Below are 17147 nucleotides of genomic sequence, written 5' to 3'. Positions count from 1 at the left end.
GTAACCCCATCTATATTTGAATCCTTGCTGCTTCGCTCTTTCTAGCACAGGACGTAATAATAATGATCTTCTGTATAATGTAGTTTTAGACAGATCTGGGAGTATTTTAATTCTAGCCCCCTCATACTCAATTGAGCTTAAGTCCCATGCCTTACGGAGAATCTCCTCCTTTTGCGCATAATAATGTACTTTACATATAATGTCCCGTGGTCTGCTAGGATCAGCAAATCTGGACCCTGCTATTCTATGGACTCTGTCTATTTCCAACTGCGCTACTGTCTGTGACTGTGAAACCGGGGCTAGAACTTTAAGAAAAATGTCTTTCACCTTCTCTTGTAAATTCTGTCCCTCTGTCTCCGGTAACCCCCTCAGCTTCAGGTTCCCCCTGCGACTCCTGTCTTCTAGGTCTTCCATATGTAATTGCATATTGATCAGTGCATCTGAAAGTGCCTCTGTGGTTTTCCCAACCTCTGTCACTTGCTCCTTCACTGTTGCAATTTCCACCTCTTTTGCACTGACCTTACTGGAGAGCTGGGTCATGTCAGCACGGAGCTCCTGCATATCCCGTCGGTGTGTCTCTTCAATCCGCATAATCAACGCTTCTATCTCCAGTTTCGTAGGTAGTGCTTTCAGTAGCTCCTTAATCTCTGGACTCTCTGACCCCTGTTGCTTTCCAGTCGTTTCCCTGCCCTCTCCTTCCACAGATGCTGCTGGTTCCATCGTATCTCCATCTGCCGTTTTTTCAGTTTTGTCTGCCGCCTGCGCTGCCTGTGCAGCCTGTTCACTCTGTGTACTCTGTTTGGTCTGAGTTCCGCCACGTGCAGACGCCATCTTGATTTCGGAGATCCCAGCTAACTGCTGTGGAAAGTATTTCTGAATATCTCCCGATCTCCTCTGTACTTGGCGGCGCTCCGCCGCAGCGCGGTCACTGGCCGAGCGGGTCACTGGGCGCGTCCTTGCCCAGTTGCCTGTTAGCATGCCGGTTCAACTTGCGTACCGTGCCGGTCTAGGAGGGGTACATGCGGGAGCTCCTCAAGCGCACATCCTCACATCTCCGCCTCTCCGAGCCACGCCCCCCTCATGTCCATATTGAATTTTCTCAAAAGCCACCCCTTCAGGGGCAGACTGTAAGGAATCTGAATCCGATATTGGAATTCGGAACTCAGGCTCACTTAAAGATGGGTCAGGTGGGTGTAGACAGTGCAGAGTGCTCCATTAAGAAACAAAAAAAAATCTGAAATCAAAATATGGGGAATATGGAACTTTGTCGAAATGGGGGAGGTTTCGGCCTCACCCGAAGGCAGTGTTAATTTTGTCGACTAAAACATTTTCACCTACTAAATTAACAAAATTTAAGTCGACTAAAATACGACTAAAACGAAAACAATTCAGATGACTAAAATACGACTAAAACGAAAATGCCATTTTAGTCATAAGACTATAACTAAAACTAAATTAAAAATTGACATCATCAAAATTAACACTCCTCTGCTGGCCATTTCTATATCGGCAACATAATTCCATCCAGAGCATGTAATAATAGCACATTAAAGTTTAAACATGTATTGCACCACCGCATACGCATAAGTAAAGAGCATCTACTAAGCTGCTGAAAGCTAAAAAAATTAAGAAAAAGGCTTTTCTTATATTTTTCCCTAATATTTAATGTAATATATTCAGGTAATATGTGCAATGACATTACAGCCAATGGAGTTTACAGTTTTTTGGGTTTTTTGTATTTTAAGGTTGCACTTCGGTTTGTCAAAAAGCAATATTTCTGTTTATGAAACTTGGTTTTATTTATAAAGATGTTATATATCACAATGGCTAAATCTGTGTCTGATGTTATAGTCAAAAGACTATAACTAAAACTAAATCGAAATTTGCTGCCAAAATTAACACTGCCGAAGAAGCTAAAGATTTAGAGGGGAACAAAATAGGGGTCCCAGGAACTAGATTTCAGGAAATTGCCCTTGGTCTGAGGTTACCTGATTCAAAAAGACACACAGAGGACAGTGTTTTTGCAAGTACATTCACTGCGTAGTGGAAAGGAACTACTCCTAAAATGAGACCAGGCCTCACCTACTCCCAAACCCAAGTAGTTGGAGCTGATGAGGGTTGCAGACGGCCATAGGTGACCAAGCCACTGTATTATTATTCTTATTATTATACAGGATTTATATAGCGCCAACAGTTTGCGCAGCGCTTAACAAAATGAAGGCAGACATTACAGTTACAATACAATTTGGAACAAAAGGAATCAGAGGGCCCTGCTCGTAGAGCTTACAATCTAAAAGGGAGGGTCAATTGATACACAAGACAATAGCTATGGGGGATGAGCTGATGGAGCAAGTGAAACAGTGTTATTAGTTAGTAGCCGGGTAGGCTTCTTTAAAGAGAAGGGTTTTCAGGGATCGTCTAAAGATGGATAGATTAGGGGACAGTCGGACAGATTGTGATAGAGAGTTCCAAAGAATGGGAGAAGCTCTGGAGAAATCCTGGAGGCGCGCATGGGAAGAGGTGACAAGGGAGCTAGAGAGCAGGAGGTCTTGGGAGGACCGAAGAGAGCGGCTTGGTCGATATTTTGAGATCAGGTTAGTGATTTAGCTGGGGGCAGAGTTGTGGCTGGCTTTGTAAATTATTGTTAGCACTTTGAATTTTATTCGTTGGGTGAGTGGAAGCCAGTGAAGGGATTGGCAGAGAGGGGTGGAGGACACTGAACTGTTGGTAAGGTGGATAAGTCTTGCAGCAGCATTCATTACAGTGTTCATTTTGGCAGCAAATTTCAATTTAGTTTTAGTCTTAGTCTTAGGACTAAAATGGCATTTTAGTTTTAGTCCCATTTTAGTCTTCTGCAAGTGTTTTAGATTTAGTCGTATTTAGTCGACTAAAACTCCAGTATATTTTAGTCGACTAAAACGCCCTACATTTTAGTCGACTAAAACTCATTTTAGTCATCTATAATCAAATGGGTGTAGTTCAATTGTAATTTGTAATGCATTATTTAAGCATTTCTCTACAATTTCCAAACTCATTATATACTACTGCTGGTCCTGGAGTGAAAAATATAATATGTTATTATTTATGCTTTGAGCATGCACCAGTGTTAATTTTTGGCAGCAAATTTCGATTTAGTTTTAGTTCTAGTCTTTTGACTAAAATGCCATTTTAGTTTTAGTCGTATTTTAGTCATCTGAATTGTGTTAGTCGACGAAAACGTTTTAGTCGGTTTTAGTCGACGAAATTAACACTGATTCATTATGAATTGAAGGGGGGATAATCTATGTAAGGGTAATCCAATAAGGAAGGAGTTGAAATAGTCGAGGCAAGAGATAACCAGGGCGTGAATTAAAAGCTTGGTGGTGTCATTGGTTAAAAAGGGCCGTATTCTAGTGATGTTGCGGAGGTTAAGGCGGCATGATTTGGACAGGGATTGGATGTGAGCCTGAAAGGACAGTGCAGAGTCCAGGGTACCCCTAGCACCCTGGCATGTGTGGAAGGACTGATAGTTGTTACATTTGATTTTGACAGAGAATTCCGGGGAAGGGGCACGTGGAGGAGGAAATATTATGAGCTCGGTTTTAGATAGATTCAGTTTGAGGAAGTGGTGAGACATCCAGGCTGATATGTCTGTTAGTAGATCAGTGATGAGGGAGGAGACTGATGGGGTGAGCTGAGGGGTAGAGAGGTAGATTTGGTTGTCATCAGCATACAAGTGGTAGTGGAAGCCATGGGAGGCTATTAGCTGACCCAGGGAGGAGGTATAGATTGAGAATAGTAGCGGTCCAAGGACAGAACCTTGGGGGACCCCAACAGTAAGAGGAGTTGCAGGGGAGTAAGTGGAATTGTAAGTGACACTGAAGGTGCGGTGAAATAGATAAGATTCAAACTAATGGAGAGCACAGCCACAGAGACTGAGCAAACTGAGTTTTTTGAGAAGGAGGGGGTGGTCAACAGTATCAAAGGCAGCAGAGAGGTCCAAAAGTAAGAGTATTGAGTAGTGACCATTGGTTTTAGCTGTTAGTAAGTCATTTGTAAGTTTTAGGAGAGAAGTTTCTGTGGAGTGTTGCGAAATCCAGACTGAAGGGGATCAAGAAGGTTATTCTCAATGAGGTGCTTGCTCAGGCTTTTGTAGACTAAACGTTCAAGGAGTTTGGAAGCAAAAGGGAGTAAGGAGATGGGTCTTAAGTTATTAAGATTGGTGGGGTCTAGTGAGGCTTTCTTTGGTATGGGAGTTACTAGCGCATGTTTTAGAGAGTAGGGGAAGATGCCAGTGGAGAGGGAGAGGTTGAAGATATGAATTATAGAGTGTAGGATAGAATCAGAGTGTGACCATAGTATTTGAGAAGGAACAGGGTCCACTGTAGGCTGGCAGTGGACTGATACCTGAGACCAAATGATCCATGAAGTGCTTCGTAAGTAGCAGCAACAGCAGGATAGTGTTTCCTTTAGGCTGAGTGACAGATGAAGGGCATGTAATACTCCACCTAGCTGATGCAGTTAGTGCTTAGTCATCTCCGCTTTAACCATTACCTGGGTAAGATGGTGCTGGCTGTAATTTAAAAATGGCAGCCCACAGCGATGTAGCTTCCAATGCTTCTGGTGCAGCCAGCCTTACTACTTCAGCCCTTAGAGACTGGGTCACACCCGAGATTGTGCCATGACTCTAGATCTGGAAAACATTTGGCGGCTCACTAACCTGATCCACAAAGTCTGGAAAGCGCCACATTTCAAAACCCAGTGCCTGAAGGTCACACTCTAGACTAGCTCCCCAACCTTCGATCAATCGGGGGTCCATGTACAGCATCCAAAGCTGTTGCTGAGAATATGCCGATCCGGATAGCTGCTGTGTATAGACTAGCTTAAGCAGCATTTTTGAAGTCTTGATTTAAACTGATGCAGTTAGTGCTTAGTCATTTCCGCTTTAACCATTACCTGGGTAAGATGGTGCTGTCTGGAATTTAAAAATGGCAGCCCACAGTGATGTAGCTTCCAGTGCTTTTGGTCCAGCCAGCCTTACGACTCAAGACCTCAGAGACTGGGTCACACCAGAGATTGTGCCATGGCTCTAGACCTGGAGAACATTCTACAGCTCACTAACATGGTACACAAAAAGTCTTTAAAGTGCCAACCTTCGGTCCATCGGGGGTCCATGTACAGCCTCCAAAGCTGTTTCTGAGAATATGCCGATCCGGATAGCTGCTGTGTAGAGACTAGTCTTCATTTAAGTTACAGAAAAAAAACATCCACGATGTACCAAGTATGTTGACTAAACAAAAAATTGTACTTGGGTGCTTGTCTGTCTCTTGCCAGCAATTTAGGACACTAAGCTGCAATGCTGTCTGGGCTCTCAATGTACTTCAGGCTAAATAGGTGAACACTACCTTCACCTCTATTCACCAGGGGGAGCTGACAAGCAGAAGGAGCTCAAGAAACTTGATGCTTAGCAGCTTTGAGTTATGGGAGATGAAGTTCAGGTAAGAAAATCTACTATGGCGGTAAATAGATCATTGGACTACAATTCCCAATGCAAACCGGGTATAAAGAGAGATAGAGAGATGTATTTTTTCACAGGCTAAATACCGAGGGATTTCTTCATTGCTGCGAGGAGAACAAGGGGTGCACATTGCTGCTAATTTGTGCACATCAACCTGCTACAAGCCTGTGGCCAAGATAGAGACAGGAGTGCTGGGTGCTGAGGACCAGAGTTGCTTTAGCCAGATCCAGAAGTGAGCTGACATCAGAGCAGTGGAAACCTTGTTGCTGTATCTCTTTGACTGGTGAGAGGACGCTGCTGCCATTAACCTGTTTCTGTTAGCAGAGACTGATCACATAGGGACTGACCATCTAACTAGCAGCATTTTTTATTTAATGTATGCAGATATTACTGGGACTGTACTCATGTGCACCACTATAAAGATGGGGCCCCAACGCTAGCCAGCTGTAGAACTAGAGCTGGAGACTGTTAACTAAGCTGCTTCAAAAAGGTTGTTCTAAAAGTCAAGGCAGAACAACAGAAAAACCAATCTACTAAGTGGATCATGCAGGAATAGTGCTACAAAATACCAATTCCAAATGTGTAGCGCTATTAAAATATGTTGAACATGACAAATTATAAATCAATATTTAGCATATGATATAAACATACCAGTGTAAATATACAAAATATAAGCGACAACTTCAGAGTCCCATAAATATGAGTGCTATTGTGCTCCAAGTGCAAGTCCAAGTTCATGTGCAAAAGGTGGTTCCAATCTCCAGTATAGCTTCCAGAAATCCAGTAGAGCTGGGGATAAAGTTGGATGTTTATCATACCACGATGGCCCTTATACTACTGAGTAGCCAAGAACGCTTGATGAATATATCACAAACAAGCCCACCCCAGATGATGTAATCTGTCTATTTATCCAGCTCCACTCACACAGTATAGAGGCATGTTAAAAATAAATCTCATAGTGCATAGTGCAGCATATCGATATAAAATAATTAGGTTAAAAGTAGTGCACTCACACAGTATTAGAAGTAAAACGGCATATCGGGGGCGTGGCCGAGCAAAAGCTTCAGCGCAGTAACATCCACTGTGCGATCGTTGTGGCTCTGGAACCGTGTCTAACCTGACATCATGCATAGCGGCTGCTGGCTGAAAGGATTTCACACCTTTGTAGTGTAGGAACATGCACAGTAACACGCTTTTCTGTGCGTTTTCCTGAGTGTGCGAAAAAGTGCAACAAACGTGTTACGCACTTAAGGTGCTATTATTTCTTGGTGCTCCTGACGCGGCAGGGAAACTCACTAAAATGTACAGGAAAACACCTGTGCAAAGGTCAACTCCCAAAAAAAGATACAGGCACTACCATTGGCGTGTACGTTGCACGTAGGGAAGCCCATTCAAGTGTATGGCCTTCCCTACGCTGTCACATTAAAAATTTGAGAAAAAAATATGCTGATGCATGTCACCTAGGTGTGACTGGAGACTTGGCAGAAGTTTTGGGTGAAGTTGACTATAATTCTGTGAGTCAATGACCCAGAACAAGAATGCAGATTGGGACTTTTCTCTTATTTGCATGATGCACATGTTGCAGGTCAGTGATTTAGAGTATAATGAAGCCAATGCATCAACAGAACAGCCAGGGAACGAGCATTTGCAGAAGATCAGCAAAGACTGCCCTTGTATTTGTCTAACATTTTTCTATATGGTTTTTAAAGGAGGTGATCCCAACTTTTGTAGCATGAACAGTAGGCAGCCAGGGTGCTGTCAACAAGAGGGCATACATCGGATGGACAAGAAGTAACAAGAACAATATTGTTGACAAATAAATAGCATTTTCTTTTCAATTATTTACTGCAAGTCCTGTGTGTGCCAAATGAGCTCCATATTATATATACTGTATAAATTAGTGATGGAGAACCTTGGCACCCCTGATGTTTTGGAACTACATTTCCCTTGATGCTCAACTACACTGCAGAGTAACATGAGCATCATGGGAAATGTAGTTCCAAAACATCTGGGGTGCCAAGGTTCGCCATCACTGGTATATACTGTATGTTATTGTTAATATAGATACTGAGCATGTGTTTTTTTTTTTTTTTTGCCTTTTCAAAATAGTTTGGGGGCAAAGAGATCCTGGATCTTGGAATAACTAGGGTGCGAAATCAGAACCCTATACCAAAGGTAAGTACTATTGTAACTTTTACAGACTTTAGTATCCCACCGATAAAATGGCATTTTGTGGTCACCATAACATCTTACGGTCTATAGAGGGGTACAGCACTTATTCAAGAACCAAGGGTTATACAGCTGCCTACAAGAGGATTGACACTAGGCACAAAACCTGGAGGTCAGCCCCATGGGTCTAAAACCCCTCCCATAACTAAATATAAAAGTGAAAAAAAAACGCTTTAAGGAAAAATACAGTATCTCACAAAAGTGAGTACACCCCTCACATTTTTGTAAATATTTTATCTTATCTTTTCATGTGACAACACTGATGAAATTACACTTTGCTACAATGTAAAGTAGTGAGTGTACAGCTTGTATAACAGTGTAAATTTGCTGTCCCCTCAAAATAACTCAACACACAGCCATTAATGTCTAAACTGCTAGCAACAAAAGTGAGTACACCTCTAAGTGGAAATGTCCAAATTGGGCCCAAAGCGTCAATATTTTGTGTGGCCAACATTATTTTCAAGCACTGCCTTGACCCTCTTAGACATGGAGTTCACCAGAGCTTTACAGATTGCCACTGGAGTCCTCTTCCACTCCTCCATGGAGCTGGTGAAAGTTAGAGACCTTGCACTCCTCCACCTTCCGTTTGAGGATGCCCCACAGATGCTAAATAGGTCTGGAGACGTGCTTGGCCAGTCCATCACCTTTACCCTCAGCTTCTTTAGCAAGGCAGTGGTCGTCTTGGAGGTGTGTTCGGGGTCTTAACATGTTGGAATACTGCTCTGCGGCCCAGTCTCAGAAGGGAGGGGTCCTGCCCTGCTTCAGTATGTCACAGTACATGTTGGCACCCATGGTTCCCTCAATAAACTGTAGCTCCACAGTGCCGGACCATGACACTCCCACCAACATGCTTGACTGTAGGCAATACACACTTGTCTTTGTACTCCTCACCTGGTTGCTGCCACACACGCTTGACACCATCTGAACCAAATACGTTTATCTTGGTCTCGTCAGACCACAGGACATTTTAGGTTCCAATAATCCATGTCCTTAGTCTGCTTGTTTTCAACAACCAGTTTGCGGGCTTTCTTGTGCATCATCTTTAAAAGAGACTGCCTTCTGGGATGACAGCCATGCAGACCAATTTGATTCAGTGTGCGGCGTATGGTCTGAGCACTGACAGGCTGACCCCCCCCACCCCTTCAACCTCTGCAGCAATGCTGGCAGCACTCATATCTAGAGGTTGCCTTTGGGAAATAGATGTATAACGCTGAGTACGTGCACTCAACTTCTTTGGTTGACCATGGCGAGGCCTGTTCTGAGTGGAACCTGTCCTGTTTAACCACTGTATGGTCATGGCCACCGTGCTCCAGCTCAGTGCCAAAACCCTGAAAATCTTCTTGTAGCCTAGGCCATCTTTATGTAGAGCAACAATTCTTTTTTTCAGATCCTCAGGGAGTTCTTTGCCATGAGGTGCCATGTTGAACTTCCAGTGACCAGTATGAGAGAGTGAGAGCGATAATACCAAATTTAACACCCCTGCTCCCCAATCACACCTGAGACCTTGTAATATTAACGAGTCACATGACATTGGGGAGGGAAAATGGCTAATTGGGCCCAATTTGGACATATTTCACTTAGGGGTGTACTCACTTTTGTTGCCAGCAGTTTAGACATTAATGGCTGTGTGTTGATTTATTTTGAGGGGACAGCAAATTTACACTGTTATACAAGCTGTACACTCACTACTTTACATTGTAGCAAAGTGGCATTTCCTCAGTGTTGTCACATGAAAAGATATAATAAAATATTTACAAAAATGTGAGGGGTGTGAGACACTAAGTATTCAAAGCCTTTGCCATGACACTCAAAACTGAGCTCAGGTACATCCTGTTTCCACTGATCATTCTTGAGATGTTTTTACAACTTGATTGGAGTCCACCTATGGTATATTCAGTTGATTAGACATGATTTGGAAAGGCACACATTTGTCTATATAAGGTCCCACAGTTAACAGTGCATGTCAGAGCACAAACCAAGCCATGAAGTCCAAGGAACTGCCTGTAGACCTCCGAGACAGGATTGTATCAAGGCACAGATCTGGGGAAGTGTACAGAAAAATCTCTGCAGCATTAAAGATCTCAATAAGCACAGTGGCCTCCATCATCCATAAATGGAAGAAGTTTGGAATCACCAGGACTTTTCCTAGAATGGGCCACCCGGCCAAACTGAGCGAACGGGGGAGAAGGGCCTAAAGCCTCCTACACACGCAACAAATTTCCGCCGACCGGTGGTCCATCTTTTGTCCAGAGTGGTGTTTTGTTGGTTGGAATGTGTTCTAGACTGCACACGAATTTTCCCGCACGACAGAATTCTACTTCAGAAGTGATGTCATGTGTTGGTTTGCTTTCTGTGTGTTCTTTCTTCTCTGTGTTCAGACTTGCTCATAAGATTTTTCCCTGTTGAAATCTGTACTAATGAGACGAAAATCGGACGTGTTTTGACAGGGGACAAAAATTTTATAGCCTGCACACCAGAATTTTTTCGGCCGAAAAGTCGGAATCGGTTGTCGGAAGCATCATACTAACAAGCCAAAAATCGGCAGATCGGTCGTTGGACGAAAATCCCCGGCTGAATTTCGACCGTGTACGGGGCTTTAGACAGGAAGGTAACCAAGAACCCGATGGTCACTCTGACAGAACTCCAGCGTTTGTGGAGAGAGCAGAACCTTCCAGAAGAACCATCTCTGCAGCACTCCACGAATCAGACGGAAGCCACTCCTCAGTAAAAGGCACATGACAGCCTGCCTGGAGTTTGCCAAAAGGCACCTGAAGTACTCTGACAATGGGAAACAAAATTCTCCGGTCTGATGAAACAAAGATTGAACTCTTTGGCCTGAATGGCAAGTGTCATGTCTGGCGGAAACCAGGCACTGCTCATTACCTGGCCAATACCATCCCTACAGTGAAGCATGGTGGTGACAGCATCATACTGTGGGAAAGTTTTTCAGCGGCAGGAACTGCAATCGAGTAAAGGATGAATGCAGCAATGTACAGAGACATCCTTGATGAAAACCTGCTCCAGAGCGCTCTGGACCTCAGCTTTGGGTGAGGGTTAATTTTCCAAAAGGGACAACGACCCTAAGCACACAGCCAAGATAACAAAGGAGTGGCTATGGGACAACTCTGTGAAAATGTCCTTGAGTGGCCCAGCCAGAGCCCAGACTTGAACCTGAATAAACATCTCTGGAGAGATCTGAAAATGGCTGTGCACTGATGCTCCCCATCCAACCTAATGGACCTTGAGAGGTCCTGCAAAGAAGAATGGGAGAAACTGCCTAAAAATAGGTGTGCCAAGCTTGTAGCATCATACTCAAAAAGACTTGAGGCTGTAATTGGTGCCAAAGGTGCTTCAACAAAAGATTGAGCAAAGGCTGTAAATACTTATGTACATGGGATTTTTTTCGTTTTTTATTTTTAATAAATTTGCAAGATTTCAAACAAACTTCTTTCACGTTGTCATTATGGGGGATTGTTTGTAGAATTTTGATGAAAATAATGAATTGAATCCATTTTGGAATAAGGCTGTAACAAAATGTGGAAAAAGTGAAGCGCTGTGAATACTTTCTGGATGCTCTGTGCCATTATCAGGGAAAAAGCAACCTAGAGCTATCACAATCTATGCAATCAAATAAAAAATGCATTACATTATATTTATTGATGCGGTAATTAGTGAAAACAAAAATGTAAATCCAAAACGCATATCTAAGAAATACTGCAACTGACTAGACCAACAATAAGAACCTATGTCACAAGAGGGAAGGGAGCTCTGTCCCTCAATGGATTCCAAGAAAGAGATTTTATGACCAGAAAAAAACTATTTTCTCCTTTATCCACTCTTATTTATTAACCATGAGAGGTCCACAAGCAATTTACAAAAACAGAGGGGTGGGCACATCCCAAAAATAAAAGCTGAACCAGTGCCCAAAACCAAAAATGTTTTAAAAGCAGAGCTGAGAAATCCACTCTCCTGGAGGACACTAAACAAAATTGAGCAAACTAGTTATGGGTAGGGGTTATGACCCTCAGGGGCTGGCCTCCAGTTTTGTGCTTTTAGTGTCTTATCCTGTAGGTGGCAGTATAACTCATGGTTCATGAATATGAAGTACTGTGTCTGTTCATAGATGGAGAAATGTATTTGAGCCTTGTTTGTCTGTCATTGTTTTGACATAAGTCCTTCATATCTGTAGTAACTGAGTCTGAACATACTACATTTTAAATATGTCTTTCATAGGATGTTTTATTGGACATCAAAGAGACGGAATTGGCAGTAAAAGACAAGGAGACATCTGAGGTAAAACAAAGGCATACCAGCAATATGTTGTGTTCATTGTACACCGGCTTCTAAAAAGACAGACGAATGACAGGGAGAGGGAAGTAGAGTACAAATAAACTAGTTTACGCGTGTGTCTTCCCAGAACTGACAACAGGAGATCGGAAGATGCCAAAACGATTTAAAGCTCCATCCATTAAATATACTTGTTCTAGTTATATACAGTATACACTGTATTTTCTTATAATCCGGATCACAAGATAAAAGATGAAAACCTTTTTCTCGTACAGTATGTATAAAATTATACATTTGTATTTCTATATGCAGCCTCTAGGTGGAGCTCTAGCATCCTTGCCATGTTTTCCACACTCTCCTTACCTACTTTGTTGAGAAAAAGCTAGTGTTTTTTTTTTTTTTTTTTACAGAGAAAGCTCAATAGCTCAAAATGAAGTTTACACACACAACTAAATAAGCTTTTATTCCTTGACTGAATCTCCAGATGTAGCCACATAAAGAGAAGCAGAGTAAAAGACAATGTCTTTCGGTACACTGCTTCTGTTGTGCTTTTGGTTTAGAAAACACTTAAAGGGGAAACAGCCAGAATCTGGAGCAGCTGTGCATGGCAACCAGTCGGCTTCTATCTCAAATTTTTAAAGCCGAACTGAACAAGTCGAAGATGGAAGTTAATTGGTTACTATAGTTACATAGTGAGGTTGAAAAAGACATCAGTCCATCCAGTACAAACTCTGAAACCTATTATGTACAGCTGCTCTAGATCTAGTAAATGCCCCTCACAGGGGCTTATTTACTAAAGTAGTAGGCTGTTTACTTGGCAAAGTAAGAATGTGCAGCTCCTATACTTTGTAATGATAAATAATGGCAATTACAATCTCCATGTTCCATGCCTGTGTGCACTGATACCCAAACTGTATATATGTTTTGTTTTATAAGCTCACAATACCTTAACGTATATGTGTTTGGGTGTCTGAGGTGCCATGAACTTTGATACCATACTTTTTAATACATTTACAAACAAAAACTTTTATTCTACAGGTCATGTTTCACTATCTGTACCCAGAGATTTCCAGTGTGGGACGCAGAATGGATAACCGGAAGGTGTTTGCATTATGCGCTGTGTGAGTAACGTGTCAAACACAATATCTGTGGTATTGTATAGTATCCTTCCTAAAGCTAAACTCCAAGCAATCTGCTAAATACAGTGGTATAGAAAATTATCACCCCCCCCCCTTGTTGCTTTGCAGCCTGAAATTAAGTGATACACAGTTTTTGTTTTATCCAGCTGTATTTACTGCAACTTATAACATTCAAGTGAAAGAACACCAACATGTCCGAAAAAAAATAATCCGAATCACTGAGTTGGAAAAAAAAATCAACCTCTTTATGTCAGTATTTTGTTGGACCACATTTTTCTTTAATTACAGCCTTTAGTCTGTTGGGATATGTTTTTACTAACTTTGCACATCTTGACTTTGCAATATTGCCCACTTTTCTTTACAGAATTGCTCATGTTCAGTTCAATTTGATGGTAACCGTTTGTAGACTGCAGTCTTCAAGTCATTCCACAGATTTTTAATGTGGTTTAAGTCTGGGCCATGCAAGGATATTCACCTCTTTCTTCTTCAACCACTGTGTGGTCATTTTTGCTGTGTGCTTTGGGTCATTGTCATGTTGGAAGGTAAACCTTCTTCCCATTGACAACTTTCTGGCAGAGGGCAGCAGATTTTCCTCAAGAATTTGATGGTGTTTTGCCCCATCTATTTTTCTTAACAGGATATTACCACCCCCATGCTTTACTGTAGGAATGGTGTTTTCTCTATCGCTCATTGACAGACGCAGCTCCATATTCTTCTTAACCAGTGGGTTATGCTGCCCCCTAAAGGAGTAGGACACTAGGCAGGAAAAAAACTTTTACCACGCCTATGGGGCAGTCCCTGAAGGCATACACTCACTCACTCTGCTATAGGATTCAATTTGTTTCTGCCTAGTTTAGAAGTAGGACCTAGTTCCCAGCTGGGACTTCGGTCTTGGCTTGTTTTTTTATCTTAAAGGGAACCTTTGTTAAAATTTAAAATTTTTTAGCTAGTTATGTATCTGAGAGAACTGCAATCAACAGTCGGACTGGGTTTCGGACTGGATATCCTAAATCCTTAAGGTCTCCGGCCAGTGAGCATGTACAGGTTATAGCCCCACGCTTGCCCGTCAGCACCCCCACCCCGAGTGGAGAGGCAGTCTGTCCGGAGTGGCGTCCACCCAATTGTTGCTGGTATGGTGAGTAGTGTCCCCCCATAGCTTATGCGGTCTCGGGTGTATGTGGGCCCCTCCTTGGGATGGTCAAGCCCTCAGGTTCCTTTCCATTTCCCCCAGCCCCTCTAACAGGCACGATGGTCTTTTGGCCCCAACCTACCCCCATGCCCCCCCCCTCATGGGGTTAGGTGGGAGCATGGGGGTAGGTTGCAGTAAGGGGGGGTGGATGCGGTTGTTGCTGACTGGGCTGTCCAGATCTCACACGGGGGTCTTTGAGCAAGTTCCTGGCCCCCTGGGGGTTAGTGACTGGGGCAGGGATGTCCTTTGGGCTCCCTGCGGTGGTTATAGGCTTGGGGGGGAGCGGATGTTTCTTCATCTGCGGGTCTGCCCTCACGTGTCGGGGTCGAGCCGAAAATTGAATCCGCGGCTTTGTGGCCTACTCGCAGCTGTCTGGGTACCAGAACCGAGCTGACCGAGATGAGGTGTCGGACCAAGCTGACCGGCGGATGCCTCACGCAGCCAGATTGGGACAAACATTTAGGCCGCAGCTGACGGAGCTGGCTGTCTGAGTGACTGACCAAGCTGATTGGGAGACTAACCAGGCTGTCCCGAGCTCCTAGATGTCCGAGCTGCTGACAGAGCTGACGGCGGACTTGCGATTGGGCCGCAAATTTAGGCCGAGCTGTTTACCAGGCTGTTGGAGCTGCTGACTGGGGTGATAGCGCAGCGGATGGGCGCCTGCCCTTTCCCCTCCCCCCTCAGGGGGGTGGACATATGGACTGCCTGGTGCCCCCCCTTGAACCGGGGGGCATTGTGTGGGGAGTACCCTGCCTGTGCATCTGCATCACGACGTGCCCCCTCTTCCCCTTTTATAGGGGGCTATGTCCTTTTATGTAATTTATGCTGGATAATCCTTAGGTCTAATAGGGGTCTTTTTGTGGAACTTTAGCCGGCATCTCCTTGCGGGACTGTTGTCGGTGACCTCCCCTGCTTATGTTCTCAGGGTGAGCTTAGCATATAGCGACTCTACTACTGGGTCTGCATCCACGCACTTCAGGTTCTCTGTGGTGAGGATGATTGCTTTTTTTTTTTTTTTTATTGCACATGCGCATGCAAGGGCGTTGGTGGATGCACTGATTGTATCGCTTCAGATTGCTCCCAGGATCTTCAGGGGCCCGCAAATCCCCTAAAAGCGGCAAAGGTGCTCCCTTTGCCCGCCTTCTGTGACAAAATTGTCGCGAGTCAGTGGAGTTGTTCTAAACGCAATAATGGTAACCACGCATGCTGTAACTGAAAAGGTGGTCTGCAGACCAGGCTTCTAAAAAGGCTCTATCAGATCTCCCCTTTACAGGGGACCGCCTATTTGGGTCTTTGTTGGATGAACTGTTTAAAGGACTCACAGGTGGGAAGAGTACTCTTCTTCCTCTATCCGCTAAGGGCAAGTCACCGCGTAATAGACAGGGCCCTTATTTTTCAGCACAAAGGCGGCCCCTTTGTGCCTTCGGCATGCAGGAGAAAGGACCTAAGCCATTTAGGTCATCTGCGGATTCCAAGAAGACCTGGTCGGGTAAGCCGAAAACAGGCCCCTCCAGATCTGCGGTCAAATTTCCGTCTGCATGAAGGGACGTCCTCATCCGTATCTGGGGTGTGGGGACATCTTTGTTTTCTGTCCGGAACCAGGGACCTCCTTGATTCAAGACAAATGGGCCCACAGGCTGTTCGATCGGGTTACAAGATCTAATTCAGGTCCCGACCGTCGGACAGATTCTTCCCGTCCAATCTACGCCTATCTTCAGATCGGTTAAGTGATCTACGAGGGTGGCATAAGATCTGCTGTCGCAAAGGGTGACTGTGCCGGTGTTTCCTCTCGGGAACTCTTTTCAAGGGTTTTATTCAAACCTGTTTACTGTTCTCAGGAAAAAAGGTAAAGTGCGTCCAATTCTGGACCTCAAAGCTATGAATCGCTTCTTGCGGGTACAGAGACTTCAAATGGAGTCCATTCGCACGGTAGTGGCGTTCCTACACCAAGGGGACTTTTTGGCCTCTATTGATATCGAGGACGCATATCTGAACATCCCTATTTATGCTGGACACCAGCATTTTCTTCGCTTCGCTGTAGGAGAGAAACATTATCAATTTGTGACGTTACCCTTTGGTCTCGCCTCCACCCCCAGGGTCTTCACCCACGTGTTGGCTCTACTGTGTTGTCAGTGGGAAGAAGGTTTACCTTCCAACATGACAATGACCCAAAGCACACAGCAAAAATGACCACACTGGTTGAAGGAGAAAAAGGTGAATGTTCTTGCATGGTCTAGTCGGAGGCCACACTTAAACCCAATTGAAAATCCGTGGAATGACTTGAAGACTGCAGTCCACAAACTGTCACCATCAAAATTAACTGAACTTGAGCAGTTCTGTAAAGAAGAGTGGGCAAATATTGCAAAGTCTAGATGGTAAAAGTTAGTAGAGATATATCCCAACAGACTAAAGGCTGTAATTAAAGCAAAAGGTGGTTCAACAAAATACTGACAAGGGAGTGATCCTTTTTCCAACTTCGGTAATTCTGTATTTGAATTTTTTTTTTCTTTTTTTCTTTTTTTCCAGACATGTTGGTTGTTATATCTCTAACTTGGATATTATTAGTTGCACTAGCAACAAAATGTGATTGTTTTAAAGGGGGGGGGGGATTTTCTATACCCACTGTATACTGCTGAAATGTATATATGTGAAGTGTAATACTTCTAATTCTGCTTAGCTAGTCTTGTGAAATAGTTTCCCTTGCCAGACAGTATTGCCAGGTCCTTGACCACCAGTGTGGTTCAACAGTCCAACCTGGTCAGGGATCGTCCCCCTCCTGTGGCATAGAGCTGACCCTCACTCTGCC

General features: G+C 43.8%; 1 protein-coding gene across 2 annotated transcripts in view; it reads left to right on the top strand.

Annotated features, from left to right (window-relative positions):
• Positions 1 to 17147, top strand: part of LOC309567309 (uncharacterized protein) — a 154980-nt gene that overhangs the window by 104586 nt on the left and 33247 nt on the right. Inside the window, exons 12-14 of one of the 2 annotated variants that reach the window (XR_014225933.1) lie at positions 7607 to 7672; positions 11960 to 12019; positions 13052 to 13145. Coding sequence is in view for 1 of the 2 variants with exons in the window: in XM_082272721.1 (XP_082128847.1) it covers positions 7607 to 7672; positions 11960 to 12019; positions 13052 to 13134 (209 nt within the window). In the remaining variant the exon portion in view is untranslated. The remainder of the gene's footprint in view (positions 1 to 7606; positions 7673 to 11959; positions 12020 to 13051; positions 13146 to 17147) is intronic. The other variant, XM_082272721.1, reaches the window with a different exon arrangement.

This window comes from Pelophylax lessonae (genome assembly GCF_965119305.1).
Source record: "Pelophylax lessonae genome assembly, chromosome: 11".
Lineage (NCBI taxonomy): Eukaryota > Metazoa > Chordata > Amphibia > Anura > Ranidae > Pelophylax > Pelophylax lessonae.
This window is presented reverse-complemented; position numbering and strand designations above follow the sequence as displayed.